Consider the following 20,580-nt stretch of genomic DNA (forward strand, 5'->3'; position numbering starts at 1 on the left):
AATTAGGTCTCTTAACTAATTAAAACCACAGGCTGTGCTTCTCAAAGGCCTCCCACATCATCCTCATGTCTCCTCATACTGTGTACCACAAATCTTTGATTTCAGAAGCCAGATAATTTATCTATAAACCTAAACAAAACCTTCACGTTCTTTGTATTCATTGCAACCTGCACCCCATGCCAGGCCCGTGGAAGCGATGAATGAAGCTTTCAGTCACAGGATGAAACAAGAGCTGACACTGGGTCAGCTCTCACTGCAGCACCTTTCCAGAACAGAGACCACAGCAGTGAACCTGGCTGCAAGCCTCCTGCCAGCCCCTTCTGGACACAGCTTTCTGCAAGCCACACACAGAACCACACATGTGGTGAGAGAGGGTTGCGAGGATTGGCCAGCAGGTTAGCTACCTTCTGTAAGGATTTATTGTATTATTTGTAGAGGATTAATTCAGAAACGTTGGCGTGTTTTTATGCTTGTTTCCAAAATCCCTCAGTATGAGGTTCCAAGTAAGACCATTTCAAGTGGGAGTAACAGCTGAGCAAAGCAATAAGCCTTTAAAGCAACTGGCTAGGTGTTGGAAATAACTTACAGGTGAAGTTCTTGGCCTGGTTTAATATTCCAAGTATTCGATTCCATTTATTAAAATCCCATAGCCACTAGGAAAGTAGCAGAATTAAACTTTTTAGGCATTTTTTAATGAAAAGAAGGCTAACAGATTATTTACTTGTTACTCAAGGTTTCTCTAATGAAACAAGCAAATCAGCAGTAAAATACTACTCATCATTTATTCACCACCTTTTGAAGCAGTGTTCTATAATGCAAACCCAACTATATTTGATAACTCTTCATGTGAAGTGCTTTAACGTTATCATGTTTTACATAGCAGTTTGAAAAAGGAGCTCAACTGTGTCATGACTGAATATTTAAGACATTTTTAAGCTGCGTTTATGAAGCATACCTTCTTGCTAGAACTGCTCTCTTTTATATGGCTTTCAATACCCTTAGTACTACAACTATCATTTGCCTTTGTAGTCTCAGAAGTTGACATGGCTTCTGATATTGCCTTAATATTCAAAACCTTTCAATAAAATTTAAACCCTATTTGAAAGTCTTTTACAGAATCATCCTTAACAATTCTCTCCCCAGGCATTAACAGAGACAGAATAGTCATTTGGTGTTCAAATCTGTTAAAAATAGTACTTAGAGGAGGCAGTATCTACAATTCCTTATGCAACTCTGGTATTTCTTCATTAGAGCTACAACTCTATTTCTCATTCCATTAGCTTTCCCCAGAAGACAGGAACTCCTATCAGCAGAAGTTTTAAAGTAGTTTGCTCACACATGGGTGTCCTAAAGGATGCTTATGATGCTACCACGTCACTTTTTACTGTGCTTTTTAAGCCAGCTATGAGCCATAGTTCTATGTACGTAAGTACACACCACCACCTAAGTCCAGCCCCCAAAGCATTCCTAGAGCTATGTATAAAGCTGGGAGCTATTTAATAGCACATCTTTTGATTCTGGTCTGTGCAGAAGAGATTCATTATCAAAATTTTCAAATAAAGAAAAGTTTCCAAGAAATACTTTCAATTCAAAATTCACACAAATATGATGTATACAAAAGATAATAAATATTTATTATATTTACAGCATGTATACATAGGACAAAGTTAAAACCTAAGACATGCCCAAATACTTCAATTCATTATTATTTTTTTCATGACTGAGCTGGTCAGTAGGTTTATGGGATATCCGTAGGCACCTTTAGGAGTTCCTCTACTTCTTCTTGTAAAGCTTCAGCTTTTTCAGTCAGCAGCATCTGTAATAGCAATCAAACAATTAGGAAATTAAGACAATCATTTGCGATACTGTTAGGATTAAACATCAGTGTTCCTTTCCAGGTTTGTATCTGGTCTTGAAAAATGAAATGAAACAATGCTGTTGCTCACAGGACTGCAGCACTAATCTAATATCTTCTTATGTATTATGCCAAGACCTTGTACTGTTCACTGTTCCAGATAAGCTACCAGAACATTTCTGGTCTTTGTTTCTCTAATGAAGAGAACTCTTTACGACCCCCCACAGAAAAAGAATGGGTTTAAGTAGTTTCTATTTGCCAATCATTTAAGTGCATCATGGGCTGTAGTCGCTGAATTCACCCCCATTGTAATCATCTTAGATAAATAATGTGGTTAAGAAAATGAACTCACTAGATTAATACTGATCACTGTTGCCACTGCAAATATTCACAAATGCCTTTATTTCTAAACCGAATCTTCCACTTTCTTTTAATGTTATTCAAATACTCATTTTGAAACTTTGAATTCCTCAAGTAGTTTCTTTTAACATACTTGCTTACCTTTGCAGAAGAAACCATTTGTTTGGCTTGACGTCGTGACAAATGCTCGATCGTCTTCACCAGAGTTTCTGGGTTTGCATTAGCTAAGTGTGCTAAAGTTTTGTACCCTGCATTATAAAGCTGTTTAGCTCGTGCCTGTAAGACAGAAGTTGTGTTAGGTTATTTTAAGAGGCAATAAGAATTCTCAATCCACCTCAGACATTTATATATATATTTTTAATAGTGATCCAGGTTCCCTTTGATTCACCTTTCCAAGAACAGCAAGCCTCATAAGAACTGGCACTAGCAATTCAGAGGTACTGATTTAAACCTGAAAAACCTTACACAGTTCGAAGTAAACCAGGCATCATTACTTCCTCTGCACCTGCACAGTACTGTGTCTGCCAGCCTCATTTCTCTTTTGTCACGTTTTCTGCATTTGCTGTCACTGACACAAATCACTGCCTTATTTTCTTTAGAAGATCTAAATGAAATGAGAGCTTGTTATGCCTGAAGTGTTGCCCCTATTTTTCTGCAACTTTTAATACCACCTCATAAGCTTCCATAGCACTCCAGATAAGACTGCACTTTGCTGCTTAGAGCTTATTAATATTTTTTTTTTGCTTTACTCAATTGTATCTTTTTCTCTAGTTTTACACCAACTCATGGCTGTTAGCTCACAAGGACAGGAGAGATTCTCTGGAATTTGACAGCTAAAATCAGCATGGGAGTACGTGTGGCCTGCTTCTCTTTACTAGGCTTGGTCCTGTTGTGGTATAAGAATGCAATGCAGCCCAACAGTAATTACTGTATACAGTCTTTTTGGAGATGTTCCTTTTGCAAAACTTACAGTGATTGAACTTGTATACAAAGTTTAAGTCAAATGCATTTCTAGGCTAGTTTTTAAAGCATTTGGTAATGCCAAGGCTCTAACTGCCTAAGTAATAATTCCTATCAGATGGAAAAGTGGTACACTGCTGTATAGGAACTGCTGAATCACAGCCTGAACCTCTCATTGATCACCTGAGGCAAGCACTCAGCACAGGTGAAAGCAATTCAGCTGTGTGACTGGAAGGGGTGGCACCATTTAAGGGCTGCCTGCCACTGAGGAAGGATCTCTTCTGGAGGTTGCTCTCTGTGGAGTTTCTTGTGAGTCTACAACACTGGTGAGTACTTTTTCACTTTTCTCTGATTGTCTTTCCCAATGTGATAATCTTAACAGCTTAGCTTCTCTATATACTATATAACATCTGTATGCTTATTGATCATACAACTGCCATCATATATTTGGTCAATCACACTTTTTTTTTCTTCTATTGTTAAGGCACCAAGGAATAGGAAATCTAATCTGATGGCATATATATACAGTACAAGTATCCAACAGAAAAGCTTACAAACAACACGTGAGTACTTAGTGATGTGAAGTGTCATAATTCACAAAAAAAAAAAAAATCCATTAAATGCCAGCATACCTCTTCTGTACTGTTCTGTAGCTGTATGCACAGTATGACTGATAGCTCAGAACCTGCCCTTGCTAGTAACTAACAGGGAAATCATAGTTTGCTCTTTGGCAACTCAAAATTCTAAGGACGTTTTCTCTTTTACTATGGTAAGCCAAATATTGATTCTATCAGTTTCCTACACACAGAACTATGTAAATCATACCTGTTCAAGATGTCAGTATCTGCTAGAAGTACCAGCTGTCAGTATGATTTTAATAGTTTTAATTATTGTTTAAAAGCACCTTGATGAGAGCAATGTATTTCAAGAACAATCTGTACAATGTAACTTCAGTAGAATCATGCTGTTCAGACTCTTCTTGCCCTTAAAGGCTTCAAGCCATGGAATGAAGACCTTTCTTCTCCCTTTATACCAGATTCAGGCCATTTCATACAAAATGCATCAAGGTGTAAGTCTCCATAGCTTTAACTTTTCAGTGTAAAAACTCACTGCCACCAATCTGCTGACAATGTGATTTCTACAGTATGCTGGAATAGAAAAGACACATCCTTTTCAAAGGAGGTTCACTCACAATCCTGCACTCAGTTCCCACAGTATTTTAATGCTTGAATAGGAGCCCTCAGAAACTAGTCACATCTCTCATTTGAAATACATGCACCAGCATTAGTGATACTAGAAGCTTATGTTCCCTGTGTAACTTCCTGTAGTTCTGTGATAATCTTCTAACTTAACCTCAAAATACACTTGACCTGGGCTGTGTTTTACAGTTGAGCACAAAGCTCTAAATTGGTATGCAAATGCAGTGCTTTCACTGTTGCTGCAGCAGCAACTGGAAGGAGAATATGACTGGCTCCAGCTCGCATTCCCCCAACAGTCCCTGACATAACAGACTGTTGCGAGGTATTCCTATGATGCCAGACTTGGAATAAAATCTAGCCTGGTCTTCCAGAGATACTTTAGTGATAATAACATTTAGCACAAAAGTTTGCCTTTGTCCAATTGTTGAAGATAGGTTTACTTACCTCTAGAACCCCTGCTACCTCCATCAGTGGAATGAGCTCTGTCTTAACACAGTACGTCAAGCGCTTGGTAAGTTCTGTCAGCAGGGCTTTGTAAACCCAAAATTCCTCCAGTTCCTGCAGAGACAAGGACAATTAGAAGTCAAAGTAAAAGGCAGTAAAAAAGACAGTAGGAAAACTCTTCTTGCTATTCTTACAGCTTGTTGCAGAGTTGCATCTGGCGCTCCTCAACTAAATCTGGGATGGTTAAGAAACAACCAAGACAGCTCTTTTCTCACGGTGACATTCCATCACCAGAAGGCCTCATCTCACAAAGGTAAGCTCATAATTTTCCATCAACTGCACTTAATGACACTGATCAGTGACCTCTGAAGTAGGTATTCTTGTATTCTCTGTCCATCAACCTTACTGTTAACACAAGAAATATGCTTTGTACTGGCATTCTTTTCTTGACAATGTATAGTTACGCACAGGAGAGGTGAAATGCAATGTATGCATTGAGCTTAACATAACAGAAGAAAACTTCAAGTTTTGCAAAGCCAATCAAGAGAAGATACTAGGAGATATTTAGTACACTACCTCACAGAAATGCAGAACACAAGAAGCAAATGAGGCAGCAGATGTAAGGAGATTCTGCACGTAACCTCGGGACATGTTGAATTTCTCTGAGACGCTCCATATGTTGGTCTCTTTCAGTAGGGCATACAGGACAAATGACAGGTACAGCCTGTTCACAACAGCAGTGTCCACATTCTAGGAATAAAACAAGTTAGAACTCAGTACCCCCTATGAAATTCACAATTTTCTGCTCATTCTTCAAGGATTAAGTCCTTACGTCCCTGTTCCTTCACATCTCTAAAACAGGTATATGTTAGACCCTAATACATTAAACATGGAAAAACAAGATGAGGTGAAAAGAAAGTTAATGAGTAAAAGAAGAGTAATAATTAAATACTTTCAGGGAAGTTATCCAGCATTTCTAAACAGTTGAATTACAAGACTACACTGTAGGTCTTAGGTGTCTTAGGTGTAAGAAATCTCGAGCCTACCTTTCTGATGGCTTGACCAGAAGCCTTTTTTGCAATAAAACTCTCAGGTACTCCTACCATATCTGCTACTTTTTGCTCTGCTGAACTCAGCTGGTTGAACTAAAGGAAGATTGATTACAGTCAAAATCATTTCTTCATTACAACTAATAAGAAATTAAATGTTACAAATCATAATAGCTCTAGACAATGTATATTTAACTCTAAAAAGTAATTCACATCACATTTGTTTAATATGCAGACCACCTGCAGGCAAATAGCTAATTTTGCTTTCCCTTCTCCTCCACAAATAAGAAACTAACATACTTTTTCACCTTTAACTCAACTGGTTTAAAGCCACATACACCAGAAGTTTAGCAGCTGAACACATCTGTATATGTGTAGAAAGGGTGTGTCATTTTCTAAATGCATACACAGCTTAATTATTAAGGTGCACACAGCATCACATTTCTCACCTTGTCTGGTAATGACAGTTATCTATATAAAATTCAAGATGAATTAGTAAAAAACCCCAAACTACCAGTAGCTCTTCTACGTGCTCTAGTATTTTCTTCCAAGTCTTGTTATTTACTTAAACACATCTGGAATTTAAGTTCTTCCCTGTCAGATAGTGATTAATGCTAGTATGAAGTTGTATAAAAACAGATCTGGTTCAGTTTCATCAAATGCTTCAAAAATAAGAAGCTCCACGACCAACAAACAATTTTTTTTTCCTGTACTCCATGCTTGAGCTTGCAGAACAACTCTTCAGGATAATTTCATACTAAATTCAGACAACTAGTTCTTATGAAATATGTTATTGAAACCAGAAGTCTGCTACTGAAAGGAAAACTGTGCTTTTAAATATCTGTATCTAATATTTGAATACTAGGCTGACTTCTCTGCAGTCAGATCTGCAGTTTCTTTACCTGTCAAACTGTTGAGTACAAACCCAGTTATACAGACTTTAGTGCCATTGTGCTGCTGTTTCTCACTAAGAGGACAAAATATCAATGCACAACGTAAATTAAGTTCTTGAGGTAAAGAAAAGCACTTCTGCCCTATGATTGAAAACATTAACATCTTTACCTTTTCATCAAAGCATTATTGTACTAGTTATGTTCTGTATGTATAAACACACTCAAAATCCACTAAGCAGCATTAGTATATGCCCCAATCAAACATTGAAATGCAGATCTCACCTGCCTCAAGTATATCATCCAATCTGGGCTGCAGTTGGAAACCATGTCATATGGAGTAGCTAAATAGAGAAGATGAAGACTGCTCTCAAGAACCAGCCCTTCCAAGCCTTTCCTCAGTTCTTTGTAAAGAAGATTGCAGTACGACACATCTATAGAGCCTAAAATAAGCAGACAACGCACAGCAATTTTAGGTAGGCATACAGAGTTTAGTGCAACAGATTCTCACATGAAGTCATCATTTTATTTTTTCCAGAAAAGTTTGTTGGTAGTGCAATCTTAATCCAAGAGGAAAGCGTAGCCCAAATAATCATTGTTATCTATCATTATTGGCAAAAAGGAACTGCAAAAAAAGTCTGCGATCACTGGTTTCCACATACATTTTGTGTGCTTCTGGAATGTTTGAATTATCTTCTTTTGAAGAAACTCTTGTATGAAACTGAGAGATAGCTTCAGCCTGTAAAACTTACAAGTGCTTTCCTTGTCCTACATCTTTATGCTATGAGATGAAAAAAATCGTACTTTCTGGTTGTATGGGAACTTTTTGATCATGGCCTGAACCTCTGATTGACCACCTGAGACAAGCAATTGAGTCAGCTGCAGGAGCACAGGTGAAGGCAATTCACTTGTGCTACCAGGAGGGGATGAAGCCTGGCTCCACCTCTCTTAGACCCCTCTTAAGGACTGACTGCTACTGAGGAAGGATGTGTCTGGAGGTCGCTCCTTGAGGAGTTTACTGTGAGCCTACAACACTGGTGAGCATTTTCATTTATTTTGATTATCTTTCCACTGTGATAATCTTGCTAAGCCTGACATCTTATTGATGTTAGGCTTATACTTATTGATCCTACATCTTATCAAGCCTGACCTCTGTATACTTACTGACTGTACACTGGTATACTTTTTACATTAGATTTGGACCACATGTAATATTACTTCCTTTCCCCATTAGTCTCTTAATAGGCATTGTGAGTAACATTATTTTTTAGCCTACTTGTAAAAATGAGATTGTGAGTAATTTTCATTACAAACACTAAATCAAGTCAAGTCATTAATTTTAATACAGTTCTAGTTTGAGTCGTCTTGTGATTCATGTTGTTAAGATTCATACCTGTAACGTTCAGTCACACAATGCTTACTCATTCTTAATTTCAGTCCAACACATTATTTAGTAACTAAACTAGCACTGGGCAAGGTTTTTTTTTTTTTTAAATTGCCTTTTCGAAGAGAAGAAAGCAAGCCACATTAAATGAAGGTAAGGCTGAGATGAAAGGGCTTGTTGAAGAATAAGATTAATCTTACCTTTATATGTAGCTTTACCCAACAGTGTGATTGTTAGTGTACTTTTGGAATTTTGATCCTTTTCCATTATTTTTCCTTTTAAGAGTCCCTTTTCTATTAGATTTTCTAGTTCATCTCTAACAATCTCTGAGAGGCTCTTCTCTTTCAACAGCAGCTGCTGCTGGACACCCAGCAATGTACGGCACATAAAACTGTACACTTCCTCTTGGGTAACTGCAATCTGTATAAGATTTGGAAGCAATTAGATGTTTAAATGTCATCACGCAAAAAAAGTGCATGCTATTCAAAACAATTACTCAGACTATCATTTAAGTTGTTTATAGAAGCTAAGTGACAAATAGAATAGACAGCTGATCATTGATCTGATGGGACAGCATGTCCATTTATTATCCTGGCTGTTCTATTATGTTCATTTGTTTAGACTGTTGCTAGTTTTTATTGGTAGAATCTAGCATCAGAAAATGAAGTACTAAGACACTGGAGAAGGTAGACATAACTTTGGTTTTGTCCACACTAGAAAAGCATCATGTTATGTCATTGCTTTTTAAGTGAGGAAAATATTATTCACAGTTCTGCACTTCCTATTTGAAGGGAAGCTGTGCTGAACTTAGCTAAGTTCAACTGTTAAAAATATCTGGTTTTCCTACAGAATCAAGTAATACAGTATTTATTGCATCCCCCAAACACTTTAACTGCTCATAATACTTAACTAATACCTTCAATCCAACCAATGATAGCAACAGGTACTGCATTCCCTTGGTGAACTCTGGCAGAAGATTGCTGTAACAATTCTCCAAAGGACTGGTTATTAAATCCCGAACCTGAAAGGTCCCAAGAAATATATTGGTACAGAAAAATATTTAGGGAATAGTTTTAAGCTGTTCTGAAGTACTGAGTCTTTGTTTCTAAGCAGAATCACAAGTATCTGTAAACATCAAGCATTTATAGCTAATGCCTGAAAACAATCCATGTATGACTAAAGCAATTAACTGGTATTTTGTAAGTCAGTTACCTCAAACAACTTCTACTGAGCTCAGGCTAACGACCTCATCTACTCTTCTTTATGTTACCAACTTAATCCAATGACTCAAATCACCAACAGCTTCATGAAAGTTACCAAATGTTTGTCTTTTTCCTGCACTATGAGAATACTTTCACCAGCACTGTCAATACCAGCTCGACCAGCTCTGCCAATCATTTGTTTATATTGATTCTTCTTCAGGAACTCGCTAGCAACATAAGGGGCTCTTAAAATCACCCTGTAAAAAGAAATCATTGGTAAGTTGTGCTTAATATTAAAATTATTATAGTTGCAATATCATAAAGATGCATTCTCTAGATATGCTTCATGCTTTGCAACTAAGATGAGCAAAATTGTACTTGTTTCCAAAAAAGTGTTCAACAAAACATCTAACACCTTGAAGTCTGAATCATAATCCATTTTAATTGCTGCAGAGCCTTTGTATTAGTCGAACACAAAAAATGTTGACACTAAGTCAGTAATGCTAAAAACAGACCACATTTCTCTGTTAGGAAAATAAAGTTCTCTCTCCTCAGATGTGTTACTCAAACACAGACACACAAAACTGGATTCTAAGCAAACAGTCTCTTGGTCTTGAAGACTAGGGCAAACTGTACCATCAATACCTGCGTAACAAGTGCTAGCACGTTATTCTGGTAAAATATATTTAAACATCTTCTCCTTATAAAACAATTTTAGGATTTAAACATTATTCTTTTAAAAGCATTTAAAAAGCATCATCACTTGCTCATTATTACTGAACACTGAAGAATTTCTCAATATAGTAGAAATTCCTTCAGGAAAGTGTTCCTCAACTATGTGTTCCTCAACTATGCATTCTGAGAGACTTGTAACTGACATGTTTTTCCTAGAATTAAAACTGCAAAGTTATCATCTGTCCTAAGCTCACTGTGTTAAATTACTTCCTCCTGAAATTTCCAAGTAACAGCTGAAAGATATGTAACAGAGTTCTGATATTTCCATTTAAGGTTTATTGTTATTATTTACAATGCAAGAATGAAACAATGTAATATTTTTGGTTAACTTACCTTCTGGCTGGCAGGTTAACGCCAGCAGCTAATGTAGCTGTGCAAGCAAGAAGACACAGGACACCCTTACAATATGCTTCTTCTATACTCTTTCTTTCATCATTTGTAAGGCCACTATGGTGATAGGCAACACCAAAAGGAATTGTTTGCCTCAGAACAGGACAGATGCTTCCATTTCCAATATCCTTTAGGTTCTTAATTAGGTCCTGTTTCTCTTTCTCCCTGTGTGCTCTAAATTCTCTTTGAGAACAAAAAACATTTCTTTAGACTTTGATCAATTAATAATCACTTTAAAAAAATTAAGGCAGACATCTTCTACATTTCTCTCCATTATCTGTTCCTGTAACTAAATAGGTGATAAAGATTTGGATAAAGATTTGTTTCTGATAACTTCAAAATAGTAATACACAGGTAGAGACTGAAGTCACCCGCAACTGATTTTTTTGTTGTTGTTGTTTGGAAGCATGGGTACAGAAGGCATCAAATATTGATTAGGTGTGTATCAGGCACATTGAAGACAAGAGAGAAGGTCAATATCAGCTTATAGCAAAGTTTATAGACACTAAAATTGGTTCCAAGATTGGGAATTTGAACAATTAATGTAATTTCTTTCTACATGCTATTTAAACTAGACTATAATTATATTAAATCAGACTTTTATCCAGTCAAACAAATCTCAACTTTTGTACGTGAAGCCTAGTTTAGTGTTTACATCCTCTAAGGAGAGAATACTTGATACTTCCATAGACAACTAATGACGTACATGACCAAATACAGGGCTATAGGGAAAATGTCTTTAAGTAGCTTGTGGAAAGAAGTGCCAATAAGATAAGGTTAAATGTTGTTTTTTTTTTTTTTTTTAGTATACCCTTCTCTATGTTTTTTTTTTAAATTTATTTGTCCTCTATTTGTAAAATCTGCTGAAAAAAGCTTGTAAAACAGTTTACTAATAAGCCTTCAGCAATTTTCTGTAATATATCCAGTTAATAGCTTCATGTAATTCTGTATATTCAAAGTACATCTCATCACCCAGAAAAGCCACTTCCAAACTAGTTAAGATAAACACTGAGTTCTAGCCAACAATTTCATATATAATAAAAAAAAATCAGGAGATAAAACATACTTGTTCAGATACTTGCAAACCATTGTAGCCACATTTTCACAGTTCTTTTTAGTGGGACAAAAGATTAGGCAGGAATATTTCGGAATAACTTCAGTAACCAGTGCAATGATGTGGTCGGGATCTGCTTTCTCCAGGCTACTAGAATACTATCAACAGATTGACAAACATCATTTTTCAAACGTGGAATTTAATTCTTAAACTCAGCAAGTACTCAGTACCTGTTCTCTGCCTTCCCTAGGGCATTCTCCATTTGTTTTAAGGTGACTTAAACAAGAATTTGTAGGATGAACTTCTCCCAGCCAAGCACTTTACAGTTTACCAAAAGATTCAGCTCAGAATATCCGTATAAAAATCAACACTCTTCTTCCTCCTCCTTAATATCTTTACCTGCAGTGTTACAGTAGCAATGCTGCTCGTGCAAGTGGCAGTATACCATCATCCACCAATCTTAACATTGAAGTGAATCCAAATAAGTCAGTAATAAGCTTATAACAATGAACATATGTTCTGTTATTTGAAAGTGAGAACGTATGTTCTGTTACTCAAAAGTGATAAACAGCTGAGAAAATCTACCCAAAGACTTGCAGCAGTTAGTTCTATGGACTTTTCAAGCCCTTTACTACCCATGGGAGAATACTGAAAAGAAAATAGACCAACCCCACTTTCTGCTAAGAGCAGTAAAAATGTTAAAATAGAGTTAAATATCTGATATTTAACGGACCTTTTTCCTCTTCTTAAGTTTGCTATTGTCTTTGTTATATGCATTACAAGTCAACTATGTTATTTCTTCTGTGAAAGCACTGCAGACATCAACAAATAATGATATTTTATAATCATAGTTCAAAGAAACTTAGATCTTACCTTGAAATTAAGGAGACGTGAAAAAGTAAAGCCATTTTCTGCTTTGCTGTCAACTTCGTAAATTGCATCTCTTATCTTTATGTATTCCTTTAACTCTACCTAGATTGATTTAAGCCAGAAACAGAAATAATAGTCAAATTACCAACATGAAGCCATTAATAATACGTAGCTGTTTTTTTTAGTAAACATCATGCTTCCCTTAAATACATGCATGCAGTCTTTAAAAATAGACCTAATTATCTGCTCTGGCAAAATAAGTGCCTAATTAGCTAAGAATATGCATCACTGTTCATAAACAGTTCTCATGATTGAAGACCACCAGCTCAGATTCCACGTGCATTACATAAACAATAATGATTAATCACTACTTCATATATGTAAGTATATGTACGTACACAATACACTGTGTGGCAAATCATGAAAAAAGTTTGTTAGTACCATTACAAGTCTTACCATGCATATTGCTTTAATCTTTAAAACATGGTGAAAGTAAACACGTGGCCCATGTTAAAAGTCTGAACAGGGCTGCTATAATTTTAAAGCCAGCAGCAATATTGACTGTTTTACAATATTTTGTGTACACACCGGTCTGAAATTTTTAGTATAGTACTCTGCTTGCAGGAACTTCTGCAGGTCTCCAACATTATTTAAAGTTGCACTCATTCCAACAATGTGTGTATTTGCTGTAAAAACAAGTTTTACAGAATTTATTTCCATGGTCACCATTTTAAACGCTTTGCTCAATACTTAACTCAAAAGCCTGCTTATCCATTATTAGCATTTACTTTTAAGTGCCAAATCAGCAGTTTTCATGGGGATGTAGCTAAGAAATATTGCCTGAGATGTAAACATAAGAAAGGAAGTCTTCTCTATGGAGATGTTTAATTGCAGTGGCAAAGGGGCTCCTATGAAGAAATGAAAGATGTTTGACAATGCACAGAATTGCTCAGAAAAATATCAAGAAAGCTTCAAGAACACTCAGCCCATCCTTATGGGGTAAAACAACCCAAGCAATCAACGCATTTTTCAAAAGCAGCCAAGGCAGCACAGATCTAGAAAGCAAAAAGGTGATCTCTCTCTACAGGAGATCACAGAACGATATTTTAGAGACTGACTTACTACTAGCATGAAGTATTTTTGCAAGAGTCATTTCTAGTGTTGCTCCACGACTTCCCTCACCAATCATATGCAACTGCAGACCGGAAGAGAAAGCAACCAAGAGTTACTACTGGGTTACAAATATTCCCAGAAATACAACCGTTTATTTCTAAGTAATTCTGAGTTGAGTGTCTGTCAAGACTCCATTTAGAGATCTACTTGGTAAACTGACATGCTAAGCTTCTTCTCTAAGTATTGGCTTAATTAATATGTATTTAAAAACTGCAGCACAAAAGATCCAAGAGTACAAGCAGCTAAAATTTGCATTCCATTTAATTAGATCACAAGTATCATGGAAATAGGATCTCTTGCAAGTACAGAATTGGCATGGAGATGAAGCAACCTAAACTTACCTTGTTCAACTTATTTTTAAGAAACACTTGTTAGGGATCCTAAACAAATCTTTTCTTAGCAGGCAGGTGCTACCAGAAAAAGCCCAACTTATTTATTAAGCCTCTTCACATTTAGAGAAGTTGTGTTTAACTAAGGCCAGCCTGGAGCATTCCAGGAGTTGAGCACGTGATTTCACATATTACACATGTGATTCAATCCCACAGTTAACCTTTAGCAGTACAACTCAGTCACATTATTAAAAAGCAGAGAAACAGGTAATTCTCAGTGAAATGTGACTTCATTTTCCCTCCAGTATATCAGCCTTCAGATGCCAGGATATCAAATTCAGGCACGCAACATGCATATGCAAAAACATGTTCCACGCAACTCAGTATCACTTTTTAATTTTTGTTTCTTAGTTTGGCTCTACAAAGTAACAGTTAATTTACAATTAACCACTAAACACAGTAGATATGTTAACGCAGTCTCTGTGACAAAGAATACTTCAGTTGATGAATAAAAATAACATTAATCATAACAGGCATTGGTTACAGATCATTTTCCTGATCCCAAAGTACCAATGAAGTAATGAAGTTATACTACTTGTGACATGGTAAGCCCTGGAAACTAAACCAATGAAATAAACTAAAGCTATTTATGGGAAAATCTTGTGACCTACCTCATCTACTACAACTAAACCGAGGTCATTGATTCTATCTGTTTCAATTAAAGAATTCACAAGAGCATGTCCTTTTTCTATGGTAGCAATATAAAGTGACTTTTTTATTCTTCTCTTGATGGGTGGAAATCTTCCCTTACTTCCTGCATATTCTTCAACCAGGAAACCTAATTCTATCCCAAAGCTTGATAAACCCCAAACCTGTTAAAAAAAAAAAAAAAAAAGCAATGTCAGCTGGAAAACAAACTTGTGCTCGTTCTGAATTTCAGACCTGTCTCAATTACTCAATCACGCATGTAACCTACCCGTATCTAAATCAATTGCATAATGAATACGTTCCCCAGTTGAAAAGCAAAAGCATTCACAAACTTTATCAAACTGTTCTCTATCTTCATTTTGATTTAGTCAGAGTAGCATATGTTTTTATTACATTGGTACTTTGCCAGAAGGGATGACAGCAAAAGGCACTGATACAAGAACAAAAATACGGGTGACGCTGCAGAAGGCTGTCATTTCAAGAATTTCTTATAACTCAGCATATTGAAGTGATAACCACAATTTTCTACTAGAATAAAATTGAATCTTAGAGCAGCGCTAAAAGGCAAAGCAACTCATTTCCCAAAATGTTTTTATGAAAAATACAGTTACCTAATGCTACTGCTAAACCCAGTCATATAACAAGGCACATTGCAGAAGATGCACAATACCAGGAACTTTCCAGACCTTTTCTTGGACAATGGCAACATAGGGCAGGATCATCAGAACATCCTTCTGCCTGCAGAGTAATTCTTGGAGAATTAAAATTTCAGCAACAAGTGTTTTTCCACCACTAGTTGGTAACGAGTAAATCAAATTCTTCCTCCGCTGTAGAGATTTTAATGTTAAGCAATCATGCTGCCATTCTGCAAAATTAAAAAAGAATTATTGCCAATCCTCTTAAGGATATGCTCGTCCCCCACAAGGCTCTTTATCTATGCTGTATAAAACTCATCAATTCAGCATTCAAGAGTTTTCTTCAGTTAAGTGCTACAAGTCTTTTTCTCAGATCTTACACAAGAAAGTATTCCTGTAAGCCACATCCTCCTCCTCCACACTGCTGAAAAACAATTCTCTTCTGACATAGCTCATTATTATTACCTTAACTTTCTTATGCTTCCTCCTCTGGAGATCCAACACGACTTAGGCTTTTCCCTTAAATGCAACAAGTAGTATTACATTATCCTACTTTTGGACTTGAAAATATTTTAATTTCAATATTTAATTTGCGTAATGGACAGTAATTCAACCATAAACAAGTAACTTTATACCATAATGGATTAAACAGAAAATACTTATACTACAATTGTTTGCTTTGAAGAACCCATAAGTTCTATTACCATAAAGTGTTTCAATGCCCCGAAATTGCCTGAGGAGATGTTTAACTTTACTGGGTAATCCATAAAACGGGCCTATATCAAAAGACGATGATTCAATAGTTTCCCTAGCAACAGAAATCTCTTCAGATAAAATAGCTTCTTTAAGCTGCTTGGTCTTCAAGACCACTGGAGTCTGGGCTTTGGCATTTCCAGTCATAGCATTTTTCAGATGATCTTTAAGACTCACGCTTTTACATGAATCAGACCTAGAGCCTGTGGAAGATTTTGTGCTTCTGTTCTTGTGTCCAAAGTCAGGACATGGAGATGATGGACTCCGGATTTTGTCCAAGGAGGAATTCTTCCACTCATCCATCTTCTCTGTGCCTGCAGATTTTTGGGAACGAGAAGAAAGCTCACCCATTTTCTCCAAATACAAAAGTTGTGATGAAGGCAATTCATCGAAAACAGAATCACTGAGGTCTTCATTGGTGTTTCCAGCATCATTTTCATTCATTTGGAAGCCGTAACGTTCATCCACTTGATGCATACTACTATCTTCTGTAGCATGCAAATTACATTGCTTGCTTTGGTTCATTTCTGACTGAAGATTCCCATGTGCAAACTCCCTGGCTGCTTTCATGTCCACACCTTTTTCCTGGGGGTGCTGGTGCTCTGCATCAAGAACTTGAGCCAATAAAGAATCACTTTCATGGAAGCTGTCATAGTCGCCAAACATATCTTCTTCACTATCATTGTTACACTGTGAAAATAGAACAGTAAGGGAATTAACACTGCAAAGTAACAAGCTGGAAAAACCTCGGTAACTGAAGCATAAAGTGTAATTCATTTAACTGCTCTGCAATTTATCAAGCAATTAATCTGCCTTTTCACTTTGTCAGTTCAACTTTTAATGGAATGTATACTCGCAAATGAGTGAAATGCGGCAGTCAACGAGCAGCTTTTTCTGAGGTTTCTGATCCCGAACACACCCCCTGCTCAAGTGCTTCCCGCCACCACAGCCTCACTCCGGCCCGCCTCCCCCGTCCCAGCCACCACCTCCGTACCGGGGGCTCGGCCGGGGACCCCTCACCCCCAGCACTGTGTCTCTTGCGAGCCAGCGGCGAGGAGGCGGCCCCGGGCCGTGCAGGGGGGTGGCTCCGTTTGCGAGCGGAGCTGATGCGGCTCCTCCTCCGCACGGCGAGAGCGGGCTCGGCCATGAGGAGGGAGTCGGGACACGTCAAAGCAGCACCGGGGCTGCGTACATGACGGCCGGCAACGCCACGAGGCACCCAGCCCCAACCGCCGCTTCCGGCACAAGAACAAAACAAACTGTATCACATGTAAGACGCGCAGCCAATCGCCTGCCTCCACCAGTGCAGGCCGCAGCCCCATTGGCCAGCGGATGGTATTTCCGCTTGGCGGAGTGGCGCGGAGGAAGTTGCGCGCAGAGGGAGGTGGGAGAGGTGAAGATGGCGGCGCTGGCTGTGCGGGGCGGCAGGCTGTGCTGCGGATGGGTGCCTGGTGAGCGGGCTGCGCGTTGCTCTTTGCCCTTTGCCATGCGTCTCTGCGGTGTCTTTAGGCTGCCCTATCGAGCTGCCGCTGATGGTGTTGTCTCTTTGCTGTGCAGCCTTGATGCGGGAGAGGCCTTGTCGTCTTCAGCACCAGCAAGCGGCGGTCGGGTCTGACTTGGTAAGGGTTCCTCACCTCACTGCCAGGTGTGCCATGGCCGCTTCCTGGCAGCTGTACATGGAATCCATTGTCAGTGGGTGAGCTGGTCAAACAACAAAAATGAAAACGAAGATAGCATCCTGTGCTGTGCCTGCTGCTCTCGTGATTGAGAGCTACGTTGCTGTATTGGTTACTGTGTTTATCGCTTCTCACTGTTACTGAAATCAGCTACTAAGTGTTAATGAGTGCCTATATAAGGTATAGCCTACTACCATGAATGTAGCTCTTCCATGCTGTTTCAATAGCTCACACCTTAAAGAAATGCTGTTGTTTTTTTTTTCTGAACTGCAGGATAGTTTCAATTGGAAGGGGCCTAACAGCCTACCCAACCCTTTGCCATGGGCAGGGTTACTCCCCACCAGCTTAGGCTACCTAGGATCCCATCTGATCTGGTCCTGACTACCTCCAGAGATAAGACATCCATGGCCCTGTGCCAGGGCCCTACTGCTCTCTTGAGTAAAGAACTTCTGTATTATAGCTAATCTAAATCTCCCCTGCTTTAGTTTTATGTCACTTTACTTGTCCTACTTCTATCAGCTCATATAAAAAGTCAGTCTCCTTGTTTGTATGCAACTATCAAGTGCTGGAAGGCTGTAGTGAGTCTCCCTAGAACCTTCTCCATGCTAAAGAAGCCTAACTTCCTTAACCTGCCTTTGTAAGGGAGGGGCTCCTTTTGGTTTGAAGGCATTCTTCTTCCTTTAGATCTATGTGAAATCAAGTGCAAGCTGACTATTTTCTTGTGAACTTGCAAAACATTTTAGCTGTTGTCTAATTACAGCCTATAGAAATGGAGAATCCGTATAAAGAGCCTCCTAAAAAATGTATCTTATGTGGAATAAATGTGGACTACAAGAATGTGCAGGTGAGTGCCTTGAAAATGTAAGTTTATATAAAGCATGTAACGGCTTGGGAACAGAAGTCTGAAGTTAATGATTAATACCAATGTTTAGAGGATCTTAAAAACTGAAGTAGTATCAGTGTTTACTGATAAATCTAGTAATGTAACTAGTTACTTCAAATCTGTAGGCCTATTAAATAAAATGTTCAGTTCTAGTTCTACTGTAGTGTGGCTTAAATAATAGGGCATGTGGGAAGTTCTGTAAGAAACAAGTCTGAATATGAAGAAGTTAAAGCTTCTTTTACAAAGCAACCCTTACACTCTTGTCTTTGCTTTCTAATAGCTTCTGTCCCAGTTTGTTTCTCCATACTCTGGCCGCATTTATGGCAGGCATATAACAGGTATGTGGAATGCTACTTGCTGTTTAATGTTGATGTATTCTACAGTCTAGTTCACTTTAAACAGATATGTTTACAGAACTGGATATTACTGGTTGTGCACATCCTGAAATGTTCATGTTAACTAGTAGCCTTCATCAAGAAATGAGAATATCCTTTAAGAAATCACTTTTTAATCTTAACCATAAAAAGGTATGTAAGTGTACATACCTTTTTGTAAGAAGGCTTTGACAAAGCCAGAACAATTTGTCATTAATAAGACTTCCTCCTTAAACTGATCAGTGAATTACGGTTGAAACCAGGAAGCTAAAAATAACTTATTTGTTTAGGCTTGTGTGATAAGAAGCAGAAAGAAATTTCAAAAGCCATAAAAAGAGCTCATATACTTGGTAAGTATTGTTATACTTCATAGTATTTGGTAAGTCACACTCATCCTTTATTTAAAAAGACCCTCCATTTTATTTTCTTACAGGATTTATGCCAGTTATGTATAAGAACCCATCATTTCTTACAGACCCCAAGATTTGTAATGTTAAGTATTGAGAATAACATACTGTAAAGAAATAAAAATAAAACAAAATCACGCTTAATATTCTCTACTGGTATGATTAGCTGGAATGGTTTTTTGGCTCAAAGCTTGTTCAGTGGCATTTATCTGAGATGTAACCTGTTGAGTAAGCTTTCATGGTTACCATGATCACAGTGATAAGAGAAATACTGGTGGGTGATCAAGAGAAATCTTTTTCAGCTGTTGCTCTTCCTGAGCATTCAATCTGATTTGTGGGGATCCTCTCTGAGGACCACCATGCAGTCAGTGTGCATACCTAGCAGTCCACTGTGTGACAGCTGTGTGTTCAACTGCTGATTACCAATGGGAGGGGGGCGTGCTATGGATGAGCTGTTGCCCCTGATGAACAAAACTTAAGTACCCCTGACAACTGAAGGTAGCTCTAAACCACACAAGTGTCCCCTGACAACCAGCTGCTGCCCTGGCAGCCAAAATTCTGCTGTGAAGAGGCTAAAAACCAAAAAAGCTCTGAGGTAGAATGGGTACCCTCTCTGCCAAATTGCAGGTGTGCAGGTCGATGAGATGTCATTGACCAACTTGCTGCCACCCTATAGACCAACATGTGGTATTCTCTGAGAATACCAGTGCACCCCTTAGGATAGATACTGAGTTGAGAGGATTATCATTCTAGACTGTTCACCCTTGGGGAATGTAAGGAGTGAACTGATTTGTTGTTAATGTTCTTCCCCCTAGACGTACAGACCACTAAACTTATCCAGAGGTCTTGCTGAAGATCACTTTTTCCCTTCCTTTTCAGAAAGAGACAATTAAGTATGAGATAGCTAAGGATAAGTAAAAATATTAAGAACTTTGTTATATATAGACAGCTATTCCTAAGATACATCTGATTTGATGTTCTGCACATCACCTGCTGAGGAGATGCTCATTGTTGGAGTGGTCCTGAAATCTTCAGTAGGAGCTTGAAGCTCTATCACTGAGGCATCAAGTGAGATTATTGGAATGCTAGCATAGTGCTAGCATAGTTTTAAAACCCTGAGATAGAGTATACAGACTTGACTCTGCAAGGCAAAATTAAGGAATGTCATTTAGACTCTGCTTGACTTGGGCCAAACAGGATTGGAGTATTTAAAAATACATCTTTGTACTTTACAAAAACTCAGTAAGCTG

General features: G+C 38.0%; 2 protein-coding genes and 1 long non-coding RNA gene across 8 annotated transcripts; 2 read left to right on the forward strand and 1 right to left on the reverse strand.

Annotated features, from left to right (window-relative positions):
* Nucleotides 1-1,613: 1,613 nt before the first annotated feature.
* Nucleotides 1,614-17,680, reverse strand: HELQ (helicase, POLQ like). Of its 5 annotated transcripts, none has more exons than XM_042871584.1 (18): nt 17,625-17,680; nt 15,942-16,680; nt 15,289-15,467; nt 14,566-14,766; nt 13,515-13,587; nt 12,981-13,078; nt 12,396-12,494; nt 11,535-11,680; nt 10,412-10,651; nt 9,459-9,600; nt 9,058-9,162; nt 8,342-8,561; nt 7,043-7,200; nt 5,865-5,963; nt 5,395-5,568; nt 4,819-4,932; nt 2,357-2,491; nt 1,614-1,816 (listed from the first exon to the last, which is right to left on the reverse strand). In XM_042871584.1, the coding sequence occupies exons 2-18, from the start codon at nt 16,654-16,656 to the stop codon at nt 1,739-1,741; spliced, it is 2,976 nt and encodes a 991-aa protein (XP_042727518.1). In that variant the 5' UTR covers nt 16,657-16,680; nt 17,625-17,680; the 3' UTR covers nt 1,614-1,738. The 5 variants fall into 5 exon arrangements, with proteins under 5 accessions (XP_042727518.1, XP_042727517.1, XP_042727520.1 ...); XM_042871583.1 differs by lacking the exon at nt 17,625-17,680 and adding an exon at nt 16,985-17,205; XM_042871586.1 differs by lacking the exons at nt 15,942-16,680; nt 17,625-17,680 and adding an exon at nt 15,703-15,848.
* Nucleotides 2,367-10,124, forward strand: LOC122180134. 2 transcript variants are annotated; one of them, XR_006178927.1, is made up of 5 exons: nt 2,367-2,652; nt 3,660-3,738; nt 5,015-5,131; nt 7,296-7,794; nt 9,564-10,124. It is a non-coding gene; the product is annotated as an uncharacterized LOC122180134 (long non-coding RNA). The 2 variants fall into 2 exon arrangements; XR_006178926.1 differs by lacking the exon at nt 2,367-2,652 and having other exon boundaries at nt 3,617-3,738.
* MRPS18C (mitochondrial ribosomal protein S18C) lies at nt 17,183-19,474 on the forward strand. The gene is made up of 6 exons (XM_042870597.1): nt 17,183-17,441; nt 17,548-17,609; nt 18,427-18,510; nt 18,830-18,887; nt 19,214-19,273; nt 19,333-19,474. The coding sequence occupies exons 1-6, from the start codon at nt 17,183-17,185 to the stop codon at nt 19,425-19,427; spliced, it is 618 nt and encodes a 205-aa protein (XP_042726531.1). The 3' UTR covers nt 19,428-19,474.
* Nucleotides 19,475-20,580: the final 1,106 nt, after the last annotated feature.

The sequence above is a fragment of the Lagopus leucura genome, unplaced genomic scaffold (assembly GCF_019238085.1).
Source record: "Lagopus leucura isolate 7727_CA_CO unplaced genomic scaffold, USGS_WTPT01 Super-Scaffold_100004, whole genome shotgun sequence".
NCBI lineage: Eukaryota > Metazoa > Chordata > Aves > Galliformes > Phasianidae > Lagopus > Lagopus leucura.